Source organism: Convolutriloba macropyga, chromosome 6 (assembly GCF_964194025.1).
Source record: "Convolutriloba macropyga chromosome 6, txConMacr16.3, whole genome shotgun sequence".
In the NCBI taxonomy this organism is placed as follows: domain Eukaryota; kingdom Metazoa; phylum Xenacoelomorpha; order Acoela; family Convolutidae; genus Convolutriloba; species Convolutriloba macropyga.
This window is the reverse complement of record NC_134473.1, coordinates 64,877,569-64,892,652: the sequence shown is the minus strand read 5'-3', so window position 1 is coordinate 64,892,652 and position 15,084 is coordinate 64,877,569. Positions and strand designations below refer to the sequence as shown.

Below are 15,084 nucleotides of genomic sequence, written 5' to 3'. Positions count from 1 at the left end.
TTCAAAAATAGAGATGTTTGTGTGCTCATAAGGGCTTGACTGATATTTTGTGGATGAATAAGTAGTTCTCAATGCTTGAAACAACGGTTTTTGTTTGTATGCGCACTTGTACTGCATTAAAAATAAACTGAATTTTCCTATTTTATGTTATTTTTTTCTGGCAAATTTTCTTATTCTTTGACTTCACTGTTGTTTCCTTTGATTCGATGTCTTCTGCAAGAAGATATTAGCTATTTTAAAAGTGAGTTTTTCAAGTTGTTTTTGGAGTTCTTTCGGCTATGTTTTGTTTTTAATTTTGTTAACAGGATTTTTGATACGACCATATGACGTAAAAATCACCTCTTTAAATCTGCTTTCCGTTGATACAACTTCAACTGAATTGCGTGCGTGACGTCATTGTTCACTCTTAGTGGAAAGTGATTTTTTCATTCGCATAATTAAATTATTGGTCACACTTGACTTACCTCACTCTCAAAAATGACGTCCTCACTCTGAAATTGAATTTTCTTTACTGTAATTCAAACTGATAAGGTCAAATAAAAGTGTGTCACTCTTAACTAAAGGGTATTTAATGGTAGTTAATAGAATCAGCAATACGTTAAACATACTCTTAAAATACCACAGCTCAGCATTTTAAAAAAAAGTTTCTTTTTGTTTGTTTCTTGAACTAACTTTTTGAGACAGCAAATCTACGAAGCTATTGTGGCTGTTTTCTGGCAATCTGCCTGCTGTGTTTTTTCTGTTTTGTGTGATTTGAATTGTTTTCGCATTCCGGATTTTACGCTGACGAACACTATTGGCGTCAGTTTAGAATTGAAAGGTCATTGAGAAGCGCGCCGAAATAGTTTTCATTTTTAGTTACTCTTGAACGAATTTCGAAGGAATTATTGTACACGTGTATATCTTTTTTAGGTTCAACTACGTTTGTGCCCCCCAGTACGTAATGGTCCCCCAATTACAGATCATGTGTCCTTACATGGTAAGACATTATGTAAAAATATTGCACCTGCTTCTGGGGATGCAAATAATATGCACACACTAAGGGGGGGGGGGCACAAACGGAAGAGATCCCTTTTGAATGAAAAAAAAATTAAAATTTTTGTGCTTTGTTCTAGAACATTTTTCAAATTTCACTTCTCTAGTGATTTTCACGCTTGACTTGTTGAGTTTTTGCGCGATATAAATTGCTGTTATTCAGAAATTAAGTCTGTTGCTAAAACAAAAGGGATTGCAAGGTGGGACATTACAAGGACCCTAGCCTTTTTTGCGCCAATGAAAATTTATCTAGGCTGCAGCCTCCTCTAGACTAAATTGCCTCCCCGCTGTCGTTTGAGAGCAATTTGTCCGACAATAGTCTGTTTACGCTCCACATTATAAAAGCCTCCTGGTAAACCTATTGCCCCACTACTACCCCAACCCGGCTGAAGCAGGCTGCAATAGAATTAAGCCCCTGCCCCTGTCCCTGCTCGGGGAGGACGTTGGTACTGATAAAGGAAACAGATGCCTTGGATGAATCAAAGACTAGATTTAGTGGGCCCAGTGGGAAATGTTGGCCTTTGTAAATGCGGATTTTTTTTCTATTATTTTTCCCCTTCCCCACGCAATTTTGCACCCTAACCCCCCCCCCCCCCCGTTTATAGTATATGAATGGCTGTGAGCCAAAAATTTTCTCGCTTTAATAAAGTAAACAACAAACTATCAACCATAAAGCAAAGCTGTTATAATCAGGCAAATGTAAATTTTTGGGGGATGTAAATCGACTGATATGCGTGGCTGGGGGGGGGCAATACCGGAAAAGTTCCCTAAATGCTTCAATGTGACTGATTATTTCAGAGTGGAATCGGACAAGTTCAAACACACGATTCAGAAACATGTGGTGGATCCTCTGAGAGGAGAGTTGGAACACATGGATCTCCGTATTCGGTGAGACAAGTTCATATATAAACTGACTCCGCTTAAACAAGGCTGCTCAAAAAATAAAATGTGGTATTCTTACTTAGCATGTAATTCTTAGCACTTATGCTAAGTCATAAATGTATCTCACTAGTCATACTAGATCCTTTACAGTTCTTTGTAGTCATAAGAGGTCGTGTATGATTCTTGGCAATGATTTCAGTAAAAGGAAGCTGGGAATAATGTTGATAGGATCTTGATATCACCTGAACGTCACGATATGTACAAACTTGCATGGTCTTTGCATGTGTTTCAAGAAATTGGTTGTAGAGATGGTATCACAAAAACGTTGCTTGACAAAAACTAAAGTCAGTGCCTGACTTCGCAGGAAAATATTTATCATCATGCGAAATCATTGTTGTTCGAGATATTCAGCGGAAGTTTGTGGGAATACGATATTAATAGTTTTCGTGTGATATCAATGATTCTGCACGGTTTGAATAAAGCCAGTCGATATCAACAATTCTAACAATATCAATGATTCCGCACGACATCAATAATTCCTCGTTGTATCAATAATTCCGCTCAAAATCATTTATACCGCTTAACTTTATCGATATCGCATGATATCAATAATTCCGGACGATTTCAATGATACCGCCTAATATTAATTTCACTCGATATCAATGATTCGGCACGTTTTGAATTATTCCGCGCACCGTCAATAATACCGCTTGATATTAATGATTTCGCACGGTATCAATAATTCCGGTCGACATCATTGATTCCGATCAAGCAAGTGAATGATTGCGCATGATAATGATTCCAGGCGATTTCACTGATTCCAACGAATATCAATGATTCCACTCGATTTCAGCGATTCGGCAGGGTTTCGATGATTCTTATAGATTTCAATTTTTCCGCATTGTATCAATAATTCCGTTCAATTTTAATAATAGTGCTTGAAATCAATGATTCCACACGGCTTGTAATTGCCTCAAATCAATAATTCCAACAATAGCAATAATTCCGCACAATATCAATGATTCCGCACGATATCAATGATTCCGCTCGATATCAATAGTTACTTATTTTTATCAAAATTCCAGCTGAATGTCAAGAATACCGCTTGATATCAATGAGTCCGGACGGTATCGATATTTCGCTCGCTATCAATGATTTTGCATGGGATCAATGATTCAGCGCAATGTGAATGATTCTGCACGATGTGAATGATTCCTGCATAATTCGAATAATTCGTTAAATTCTCTCGATATCAAAGATTTCTCAACCTTTCTACGCAATGTCGATGATTCCGCACGATGTCTATAATCCCGCTCGATATCAATTATTCCAGACGATTGCAATGATTAGCCCTGGTATCAATAATTGTTTTCAATGTCAATGATTGCCCGTCGATATCAGGGAATCTACATGATAGCAATAACTTCGAACTGTTTCAATAATTGTGCTCAAAACCAATAATAACGGTTGATATAAATTATTCAGCAGATATCAATAATGCCACTCTGTTTATTCCTGTCCAATATCATTAATACAATAATACCGCATGATGTCAACGATTCCGAACGGCATCAATAATTGCCTTCAAAATCGGCTATTCTTCATGATATCAATCCTTTTGCACGATATCAAAAATTCCACAATATTAAAGATTCCGCACGATGTCAATAATTTCGCTCGATAAGAGTAATTCCGAACGATTGCGATGATTCGGCCTAATATCTATAATTACGTTCGATATAAATGCTTTCGCACAATATCAATAATTGCGCACTGAATCGATAATACCGCTTGATGTCAATGATTCTGCACGGCATCAATAATTGCTTACGAAATCAGCTATTCTTAATGATATCAATCCTTTTGCACGATATCAAAAATTCCACAATATCAAAGATTCCGCACGATGTCAATGATTTCGCTCGATAAGAGTAATTCCGAACGATTGCAATGATTCGGCCTAATATCTATAATTACGTTTGATATCAATGATGTCGCTCAATATCAATAATTGCGCACTGAATCGATAATACAGCTTGATTTCATTGGTTCCGCACGGCATCAATAATTGCTTTCAAAATCAGCGATTCTTCATGATATCAATCCTTTTGCACGATATCAAAAGTTCCACAATATCAAAGTTTCCGCACGTTGTCAATAATTTCGCTCAATAAGAGTAATTCCGAACGATTGCAATGATTCGGCCTAATATCTATAATTACGTTTGATATCAATGATTTCGCTTAATATCAATAATTGCGCACTGAATCGATAATACAGCTTGATTTCACTGATTTCGCACGGCATCAGTAATTGCTTTCAAAATCAGCGATTCTTCATGATATCAATCCCTTTGCACGATATCAAAAATTCCACAATATCAAAGTTTCCGCACGATGTCAATAATTTCGCTCGATAAGAGTAATTCCGAACGATTGCAATGATTCGGCCTAATATCTATAATTACGTTCGATATAAATGCTTTCGCACAATAGCAATGAATCCGCACGATTTTTTTGATTGCGCTCAATACCAATAATACCGCTTGATATCAATAATTCCGAACGGTATCAAAAATTCCGCACGAAGTGAATGATTCTGAGCGTTGATTGCGCATTTTATCAATGATTTTGCACGATATCAAATATTGTGCACTGAATCCAGTGTTGCGCTCAGTATCATTAATACCGCTTGATATCATTGATTCTACACGATGTCAATCGTGCCGCACGATATCAATGATTCCGCATGATGTCAATAATTACTCATTTTATGAATATTTCTGCTGAATGTGAATAATACCGCTTGATATCAATGAGTCTGGATGGTATCGATATTTCGCTAGCTATCAATGATTTCGCATGGAATCAATGATTCAGCCTAATGTTAATGATTCCGCACGATGTAAATAATTCCGCATGGCTCGAATAATTCGTTAATTACTCGATATCAAAGATTTCTCACAATCTCAACCTTTCCACGCAATGTCAATGATTCCGCATGATGTCTATAATCACGCTCGATATCAATAATTCCGGACGATTGCAATGATTAGCCCTAGTATCAATGATTCTTTCCATATCGATGATCACCCGTCGATATCAGGGAATCCACATGATAGCAATAAATTCTCACTTTCAATAATTAAGCTCAAAGCTAATAATAACGGTTGATATCAATGATTCCTCACGATATCAATAAGGCTGCCTGTTTTCTTTGTCCAATATCGCGAATACCGCTTGATGTCAATGATTCCGAAGGGTATCATTCAATACGATCATAATCAATGATCTGGCACGATATCAATAATTCCCGCACTGAGTCAACAATTTCCAATATCGCGAATACCGCTTGATATCAATGATTCCTCACGGCATCAATAATTGCGGTCCAAAATCAACACGATTCTACACGATATCAATCCTTTCGCAGGATATCGAAAATTCCACGCTATCAAGGATTCCGCACGATGTCGATAATTCCGCTCGATAAGAATAATTCCGAACGATTCCAATTATTTGGTCTAGTATCTCTATTTAAGTTCGATATAAATGCTTTGGCACAATATCAACGATTCCGCATGATTTTCGTAATTGCGCTCATTACCAATGATATCGCTTGATATCAATAATTCCGGGCTGTATCAAAAAATGCGGTCGATATCATTGATTCTACACGATGTCATTAATTCCGCACGATATCAATGAATCCGCGCGATATTTTGATCGCTATCAGTGATTCTGTTTGATATCAATGCCTCGACACGATGTGAATAATTCGGCACGTTCTCAATGACTCCTCTCGATAAAAATGATCCCCGTAATGTCAATGATTCCGCGCCTTGACTTGATTTTGGGCGCTAGCAATAATCCAAGGATGCCAATATTTCAGTTCAATTTTAATAATTCTTATTATCAATAATTCCGCGCTGTATCAATATTTCTGCCAAATGTCAACAATACCGTTTTACATCATTGATTCCGCACTATCAATATTTCTGATTGGTATTTTTTGTTCCCACACGATATCATTGATTTCGCACTATGTGAATGATTCCGAACTGTGAGAATAGTTCCTTTGGATGTCGATGATTCCTCACAATATCAATGATTCCGCACGATACGATTTATTCCGCACAATGTCATCGATTTCGCGAAATTTCATGATTCCGCGTGATGTTAATGTTTCGCGCCATTTCATTATTCCGCGTGATGCCAATAATTTGGCCGTATATCATTTTCTCTGGTCGATGTTTTTAATTCCGTATGATATCAACAATTCGACACAATTTCAATGATTCCGTCCAATGTCAATAATTCCTCTGGTTATCATTTTTTCCACTCCATATCAATGATTCCTTACATTTCGCATGCTCGCTTTCCATAATTCCACTGGATATCATTTTTCCACTCGATATTAATGGTTCTTTATGATGTGAATGAGTCCGCACGATATCAAAAATTCCAAACTTTTGCAATTATTTGGGCTAGTATCTATAATTACGTTTGATATAAATGCTTACGCACAATATCAATGATTCCGCACGATTTTATTAATTGCGCTCAATACCAATAATATCGCTTAATATCAATAATTCCGGGCTGTATCAAAAAATGCGGTCGATATCATTGATTCTACACGATGTCAATAATTCCGCACGATATCAATGAATCCGCGCGATATGCAGCGTGTAATCAAAAATTTTGATTGCTATCAGTGATTCTGTTCGATATCAATGCCTCCACACGATGTGAATAATTCGGCATGTTCTCAATGACTCCTCTCGATAAAAATGATCCCCGTAATGTCAATGATTCCGCGCCTTGACTTGATTTTGCGCGCTAGCAATAATCCAAGGATGCCAATATTTCAGTTCAATTTTAATAATTCTTAATATCAATAATTCCGCACTGTATCAATAATTCTGCGAAATTTCAATAATACCGTTTTACATCATTGATTCCGAACTATCAATATCACTGGTTGTTTTTTTTTATTATTCCACACGATATCATTGATTTCGCACCATGTGAATGATTCCGAACTGTGAGAATAGTTCCTTTGGATGTCGATGATTCCTCACAATATCAATGATTCCGTACGATACGATTTATTCCGCACAATGTAATCGATTCCGCGCAATTTCATGATTCCGCGTGATGTCAATGATTCCGCGCAATTTCATTATTCCGCGTGATGCCAATAATTGGCCGTATATCAATTTCTCTGGTCGATGTTTTTTAATTCCGCATGATATCAACCATTCCACACAACATCAATGATTCCGCTCAATGTCAATAATTGCACTGGTTATCATTTTTTCCACTCCATATCAGTGACTCCTTACAATGTGAATGATTCCGCATGCTCGCTTTCCATAATTCCACTGGATATCATTTTTCCACTCGATGTCAATGGTTCCTTATGACGTGAATGAGTCCGCACGATATGAATAATTCCGAACTATTGCAATTATTCGGGCTAGTATCTATAATTACGTTTGATATAAATGCTTTCGCACAATATCAATGATTCCGCACAATTTTATTAATTGTGCTCAATACAAATAATACCGCTTGATATCAATAATTCCGGGTGGTATCAAAAATTGCGGTCGATATCATTGATTTTACACAATGTGAGTAATTCCGCACGATATCATTGTTTCGGCGCGATTTGCAACACGGGATTAAAAGTTTTGATCGCTATCAGTGATTGCATTCGATATCAATGATTCCTTACGATGTGAAGAATTCGGCACAATATCAATAACTCCGCACGATAAAAATAATCCCCGTAATGTCAGTTATTCCGCGCCTTGAGTTGATTTCGCGGGATAGCAATAATGCCAGTATTTCAGTTCAATTTTAATAATTCTTAATATTAATAAATCTTCACTGTATCAATAATTCTGCCAAATGTCAATAATACCGTTTTACCTCATTGATTCCGCACTGTATCAATTTTTCTGGTTTCTAATGTTTGATTCCGCACGATAGCAATGATTTCGCACGATGTGAATGATTCTGAACCATGAGAGTAGTTCCTTTGGATGTCGATGATTCCCTAAAATATCAATGATTCCGAACGATATGATTATTTCCGCACCATGCAATCGATTCCGCGCAATTTCATGATTCCGCGTGCTGTCAATGATTCCTCGCAACTTCTATATTCCGCGTGATGCAAATAATTCCGCCGTATATCAAAATTTCTGGTCGAAGTTTTGAATTCCGTATGATATCAACAATTCCGCCCAATGTCAATAATTTCGCTGGTTATCATTTTTTCCACTCAATATCGATGATTCCTTACAATGTGCATGATTCCGCGCGCACGCTTTCTATAATTCCACTAGATGTCATTTTTCCCACTCGATATCAATATTCCTTATGATGTGAATGATTGCGCACGATATCAATAATTCTGCACAATATCAATGGTTCCGCACGATATCAATAATTCAACTGATTGTCAGTGATTCCGTAGGATATCAATGTTAACGCAAGATATCAATCATTCCGCGCTATATCAATGATTCCGCACGATGTCCAAAATTCCTTACGATATGAATGATGCCGCACGATGTCAATAATTCCTTACGATGAGAATGATTACGCACGTTATGAATAATTCCCCTAGGTATCAATGATTCTGCACGATATCAATGATTCCGCACGATTTTAATGATTCTGCACGTTTGCAATAATTTCTACAGGATATCAATTATTCCGCACGATGTTAATGGTTAGTAATTAATTCTGTATTGGGAACGACCTCAAAAATCTTCAAATATAATAAATTTTAAATTTTCTGGATTTCTTAAAGTTCTCGTGCTTTCACCCATGCGTGACTTATTTTGAAAAGCCTTTGAAATCTACAGTAGCTAGAAGTTTTTCGTGTATTCTGTGTTCTTGCTGACAGCTTATCAATTATTTGCTTCATTGATTAGATACGGGTATGTTATTTCGAGTGAACGGCCATGCACTAACAATTCTAATAATTTTGTGGTGTTTTGGTTAATTGCAATCACTAAGTTGCTGCTGTGTTCTATAATTAATAATTTTATCACTGGTAGCAGGCCCATGTCCTTAAAATACCCATATCCTTAACACGTCTGTTTTGATTTCACCCAAAGGGAAAGGCAACTCGCAGTCTGAAATTATTTACTCCCGCTGGCAGCTTTGGGAAGAATGCAAATTCAAGACCGATTTAAAACCACTTTATATTCTAAATAAAATATGTAAATCATTCTCTGCGCTTATTTAGCAAGATATTATCAATCAGCGAGTTTCAGCTAGGCTGTCTTCAGCAGATTGAATTTTTTCGGACAGCCAAGCATCAATGTAAAAATGCTGCAATTATTTTTGTGAGCCTGTTTTTCAATAAGACGCATTATAGAAAATAAATGCAATGAAATCAATTTAGTTGAAACTCAATTATGAGATATCGCATAGTTAAGAAAGACAAGGATCCTATTGTTTTTTATACAAATTTTTGTTGCTTATTTTCGAGTTGCGATCGTTAATGAAGTAAGTGAAATGTTTGCATCAATTATTTGCTTTCTGATTGCAAATGCTGCATTTGACAATTTTTTTCAGTTCAATTTGCTGAAAAAAATAGAAAAGGGAGCGGTTGTTTTTTTCGTCCTTTTTCTGAGAGAGAAAGAGTGAAAATAAAACGTATAAATTTTTAGAGCAGTGTTTTGGTTCTAAGTTTGGTTTTGCAACCAGAAGGGTTGAGATGGTGTTTATTGATAATTATAAGCACATTTGGAAATGTTTTTGATCTAAACATCTGATAAACTTTAAATGAAATAAAGAGCAAATTTGCAATTTTCGAGTTTTTTATACCTTCCGGGTAATCGTACATGAACTGCACCTCAGGCTGCAGGTACTCGTACATGGACTATTTCTCAGCCGGAGGTACCCGTAAATGGACTATTTCTCAGTCGTAGGTACTATTTCTCAGAATGTAAATAGCGCTTTTCAGCAATGACCTGTGTAGATGAAATTCAGACTATTTTCAGAGTATCTTTTTTGTTCTGAATTTTTACTACAGGTTAAAAATTGACAAGAACGTAGTAATGCCCAGAGTAAAATCACAGACTTGAAATGATTCAGCGCTGAGATCCTTTTACTCGAGGGCCCGGGTAGTGCTTGAATATTTTTAGGGACTATAGTGGTTTTATTGCTTCCCATTTGTCTTTCCCGTATATGTTTCAACCTGATTTGTATTGGTTTGCATCAATTATAAGTTGTTCTTGTTTAGAGAATTTAGATGAAGTTAGGTCTTGATTTCTTGTTTTAGTTGTTTTTTTTTAAAAAAACTGGCGCTCATTACTCATCGTAAATATTCTATTGTTTAATTGCTCTCTGACGCAATTTGAAGCAATGTTTACTTGACCGTTTTGCAATTTTCAAATAAATTGATAGAGCGATTGAACTATTTGAGGGACTCTTTCACGCTTGAAGTTTGCGTGATCTAAATTGCTCTTACAGAATTTAAGTTGCTAATCGTAGCAGTTTAGTACTAAAGGTGTTAACAATATGGGTTAATTTTTTTTACTTCTAAATCTTAGCAGCGCTCTAAGGTTCGCTCTATTGACAAGCCTACTTACTACACCCCCGTAATGAAGCAGGCTAGAGTTTTATCAAGCCGCCGACTGTTGTTCGAAAATAATTTGTCCGACTGTAGTTCTGCTCTGGTAAGCATTCATCTCATAATGCTTAAAGTTTACAGCAATAGTATTTGTTCTGTTTGTTTTCTATGCGATTTTCGTACTACCAGCTTGTCTCATTTTTCGTCTGATGATTTGACTTTTCCTTGTTAAAAATTGGATGAAGTCTGACTTTAATTTGCTGAGCAATTCTCATTCGGAAGTCCAAAAGAGTAAGTCGTGGGAGGCTTTTATCAAGAATTCAAGGTTTTTGAAGTTTTGAGGTTCTTGTTATAAAGAATAAAAAATCTGTTGAGTTAGAAATTGCTGTCAACTTATTATATTCAGAACAGCTAATCGGATTATGAAATTTCGATCTGATCGTGATGAGCTTGCTAATACCAGAATTATATCGAAAAATTTGGTTTTGAGTCAAAATGAAGATTCAATTTTAGATAGATTACAAAGAGTGGAGGCGTTGATGTTGCGAGAATTGAGTGCGGATTATCTAATAGTGCAGTTTTCACAGTAGTTATCAAAAAAGTATTAAGGAACCTCTCTCTTTGTCAATAGGAGTTGGACATGCAGTCATTATCATAAACGCATAGCAAACAATTGAAAAAGGATATATTGAAGGAAGTTAGTTCTTGAAAATCTGTGTCCCTAATATGTTCAGATACGTATTCAGGGAGATAAAAACATTAAGAGAAGAGAGTGAATGATCTGATCTTTCAACTCAGTGACAGATCAGACGAAGAGAACTTTTATGGTCTAAACAAAACTTTAAGGGATAAATGTCAAATTAATAAACGTTTTTTTTAAATCAGTAAAAAATAAAAAAAGCTATTTAATAGCATGAATTGGGAAAGAGGCAATTTCACAATGTTGTTGCTGATATACGTCATTGTTACTCAACAACATTGTTACTGAATGTTATGATGTTACTGAATATACTGAATAAAAAATTTTCGGACAAACAAAGGGTTTCTTAAGAATTTGAAAAATGCAGTGTTAGTCGTTGGAATTTCAAAAATCAATAGTTGATGTAATAAAAACAAGCAATAAAGACAACTTTTTGTTAGAAATATAGATATATAGGCCATGATGACCCGAAGGTTTAAGTGGGCCAGGTCTAAGTCTTAAATATAAAATGTGCAACTGTGCAAATTTGGACCTGTTGATGGGAATAAAAACGGCGCTCATTAAATGCTGCGAAATAAATAAGCAACATCTTAAAAACGGTTAGCTCTGTTTTTCATCCGCAAAGAGAGCCTTAAAATTTGCGGTCCATGTTCCAACATATCGGGCAAATTTTTTATCATTGATCTTCAAGAGTAAACTCTTGTGCAAAGAGTAATTATTAGCCGCCGCCAGCCTCTTAAACGGCTATTATTGAGGCAATCTCCTTTTTTACAATTCAAAGAATTTGAATTGTATTGGTGCACTGTCTTTTTTTAAGATCTGTTTATGCTTTTTTCGGCTTTTTCACGCCAGTGAGAAGGCAAATTAGAGTGGTGATTTTGGTCACACTCAAATAGTAAAAGTCCCACTCAAATTTTCCCACTCAATCGAAGCACGATTGATGCTACCATTCAGTGCTCTATTTTTTCAGAACTTGAATTTCTCTGCAATGCAGCGAATTAATCGACAAATCAATTGGGGTATTAAAGTTTGCTATATGAGAAAAAAGTTTGACAGATCTACAGATCTCTTAGTAAAATCTGACATTTTGCCTGCAGAACTTTTAATAAGCCAGATGAGTGTTTCAAAACTTAGGAATGATATTTCATTATTGAAAATACACGGCACTGAGAGTTTTTGTCCTAGTGGTAATGTCTTAGTAAGAAAAAACAACAGAACTGAACAGCTAATTCTCTTAAGGTCGAGCAGTCGATCAATACAAAAAAGAAGCATCCAAAAGTGGAATAAACTTCCGCGTGATGACCGGACTATCAGATCAAAATCAAAGTTTAAACGCATGTTAAAACAGCATCTGTTCCAACAATTCAAACTTGTACCGTTGGAAAGGAACGTTGGTGGCTTCAAAAGTTATTTTTACCTTTAGAAAACGGAACCACTAATTTTGATTTTTAACATTGTACTGATTTTGTTCATATAATTTTAAACTTGTAATATTTAACCCCTGGGTTATATTTTCAATTTACTTGTTTAAAAAAAAGGATAGAAAAAGAGTAGGTTTGAAGCGTTACTTTTTTCAAAATACCTTTAAAGTGGAGTGAGAAATTGGTGTTTGAACAATTTGGCGATTTTTGAGATGTTTTGTTTTTTCAGGTGCGTCAATTTGACTTCTGTTTTTAGAGTTTCCTCTCCTTAAGTACTTTTAAAACGGTACCTATGTGTTCTAATTGTGTCTCTATGCCTTCTCTTGAGTTCATTAATGGGCAGCTAAAACTTTTTATGACTTTGTCACTATTTGTTGCCATGAAATTTTAATTGAAATTTAGATTTTGCCCTTTTTTGAAAATTATCTGTTGTCTTATTGCTGCGTATCATCAATGAAAGATCTGATTGCTTGCTAATGAGGCATAAAAGAACCTAATTAATGGCTCGAGTTAATAGCTAGGGGTTTTCATGACTTCGACACTACTTTTTTTTGAGTGAGTTTTTGAGTTCTTCAAGTGTTTATTGTACTTTTGATGTCTTATCATTTAATCTCATTGGGGACAGGTCTCTGATGGTGCTAATAGGGGTTAAGTTTATCGATTTTATCGTTTTGGTTCTAAGCTATTTCTTTCTATGACCTCGACACTAATTGTTTTCAATACTAATTATCGATTTTTTTGAGTTTTGCGAGTTATTCTTTTCAACTCTGTCGTCTTAACTCTTAGTCTTATTATTCACAGGTCTCATTCGTTGCAAAAAGGGCTTCAATTAAAGGAAGGCATTTAAGTTCATAGCTATTGCTTTTTGTAACTCATACGCTTGCTAGTTTTAAAAAAAAATTTTGATTTTTTTTAGTTTTACTAGTGTTTGTTGTACTAATTGCTGTCTTATCACTTTATCTTATTGATGACAGGTCTTAACGATGGTCATTGAAGACTCAATTAATTAATATAATTGTATCTTTCGTTAGCTGTTGCGTTCTGTGACTTCTATACAAAGTGTTTGCAAAAAAGTTCCAGCGAGTTTTATTGCGATTTTTGATTATTTTTGTCTTCTTTTAGTGAGAGGACTCATCGACATTTAATGACAGGTTACTTATGGGAAGTAGAGGAATGTAGTTGGCAGTTTGAGTTCATGGCAGTTGTTTGTTGATGTTGATCCTGTCTTTTCAAAAATTAAAAGTTGAAGTTTTAGTCTTGCTTGTTTTTGTTATTGTGTTGTTTTTTTGCTTAGTCTCATTACAAACAGCTCTTTTGCCTTTTCAGGCGTAGTAAATGATTGTCAGGTCATAAATTAATACAGTTCTTTGAATTGTATTTCAATAAATTGTCCTGATATATTTTTTTAACATCTGTTCACACATTTTCAAGATTTTTGAAGTCAAATTGGAGTAGTGATTTTGGTCAAGCCGAAACAGGAAGTGGAGCGAATTAGTGAGTCATTTTTCGGTGTGAAATTGTTTCTCTGTATTTCTAAAGTTCAATTTTGTGGATCGAATTTTTTTTATATAAATGGTTTTCCCAATCCATTCATAGTTCATTCTAGGACTAGTTTTTAGTTTGCAGCAATTTTTTTTCTCGCTGATGGTTTTTATGTTCACCTGCGGCTTTTCGACATTGATTTTCAGTTTTTTAAATTTTAGTCGTTTTTTTTTTGGAAATTGTTTTTCCAATTCACTCATAGCCCCTTCTGGATCTAGGTTTTGTTTAGTCAATGAAAATTCTTTGAATTGTACGTCAGGACTTGTCCTGCTATGTTTTCCTAGTTCGCTTTACCTTTTTATCACATTTTTCGTTTTACATAAAGTCACGATTTTCACGTTTAACTTCTGACTTACTTCACTCACTGTTTTAACTGCATGGATTGTAAAATCTTTCAATCATTGAATTACGTAATTAAGTGAATACGGTCAATGCCAAAAGAGCAAAATCAAAACGGGGGAAACCGATAAAGCCCGGTCATTAAGTCATAGTGCTTTCTTTAATTTATCAAAGTTCATTAAAGCAATTGCTAACTGACATTAGTATTAAGCTTAATACCCTTCAGTTTAGAGGCTGAAGTAAGTATAGGTTTAGAATCTAACTGAAACTGCTCACTGAATCAGAACATTTTTTGAAACTCTGTCTCTTCTTTTTTCTTTTTGTGTTTCAATCTCGATGTGCGTCTAGCGCGTCAACGGCGGCTACTTTCCGTCAATTTGACGGCTATGTTTAACTGTTGTGACAGGCTGAAAAAAGTTTCCTCTCGGAAAATGAGCTAAGTATTTTTCTGAAATGTCAATCTGAACTCGCACGAATAGCTTACAGTTGATAAAATTTATTACGGAAAGTTAGAATTCAAAAAGGGTAACAGAATTTAGAAGCTACCATGCATACACAGGCACA

At 35.5% G+C, this 15,084-nt stretch overlaps 1 protein-coding gene across 8 annotated transcripts in view; it reads left to right on the top strand.

The window, feature by feature from the left end:
* LOC142341870 (UDP-glucuronic acid decarboxylase 1-like) overlaps nt 1-15,084 on the top strand; it is a 380,310-nt gene that overhangs the window by 344,240 nt on the left and 20,986 nt on the right. For all 8 annotated transcript variants that reach the window (XM_075393164.1, XM_075393165.1, XM_075393166.1 and 5 more), the window contains one exon: nt 1,834-1,923. In XM_075393164.1, the coding sequence (XP_075249279.1) occupies nt 1,834-1,923 (90 nt within the window). The remainder of the gene's footprint in view (nt 1-1,833; nt 1,924-15,084) is intronic.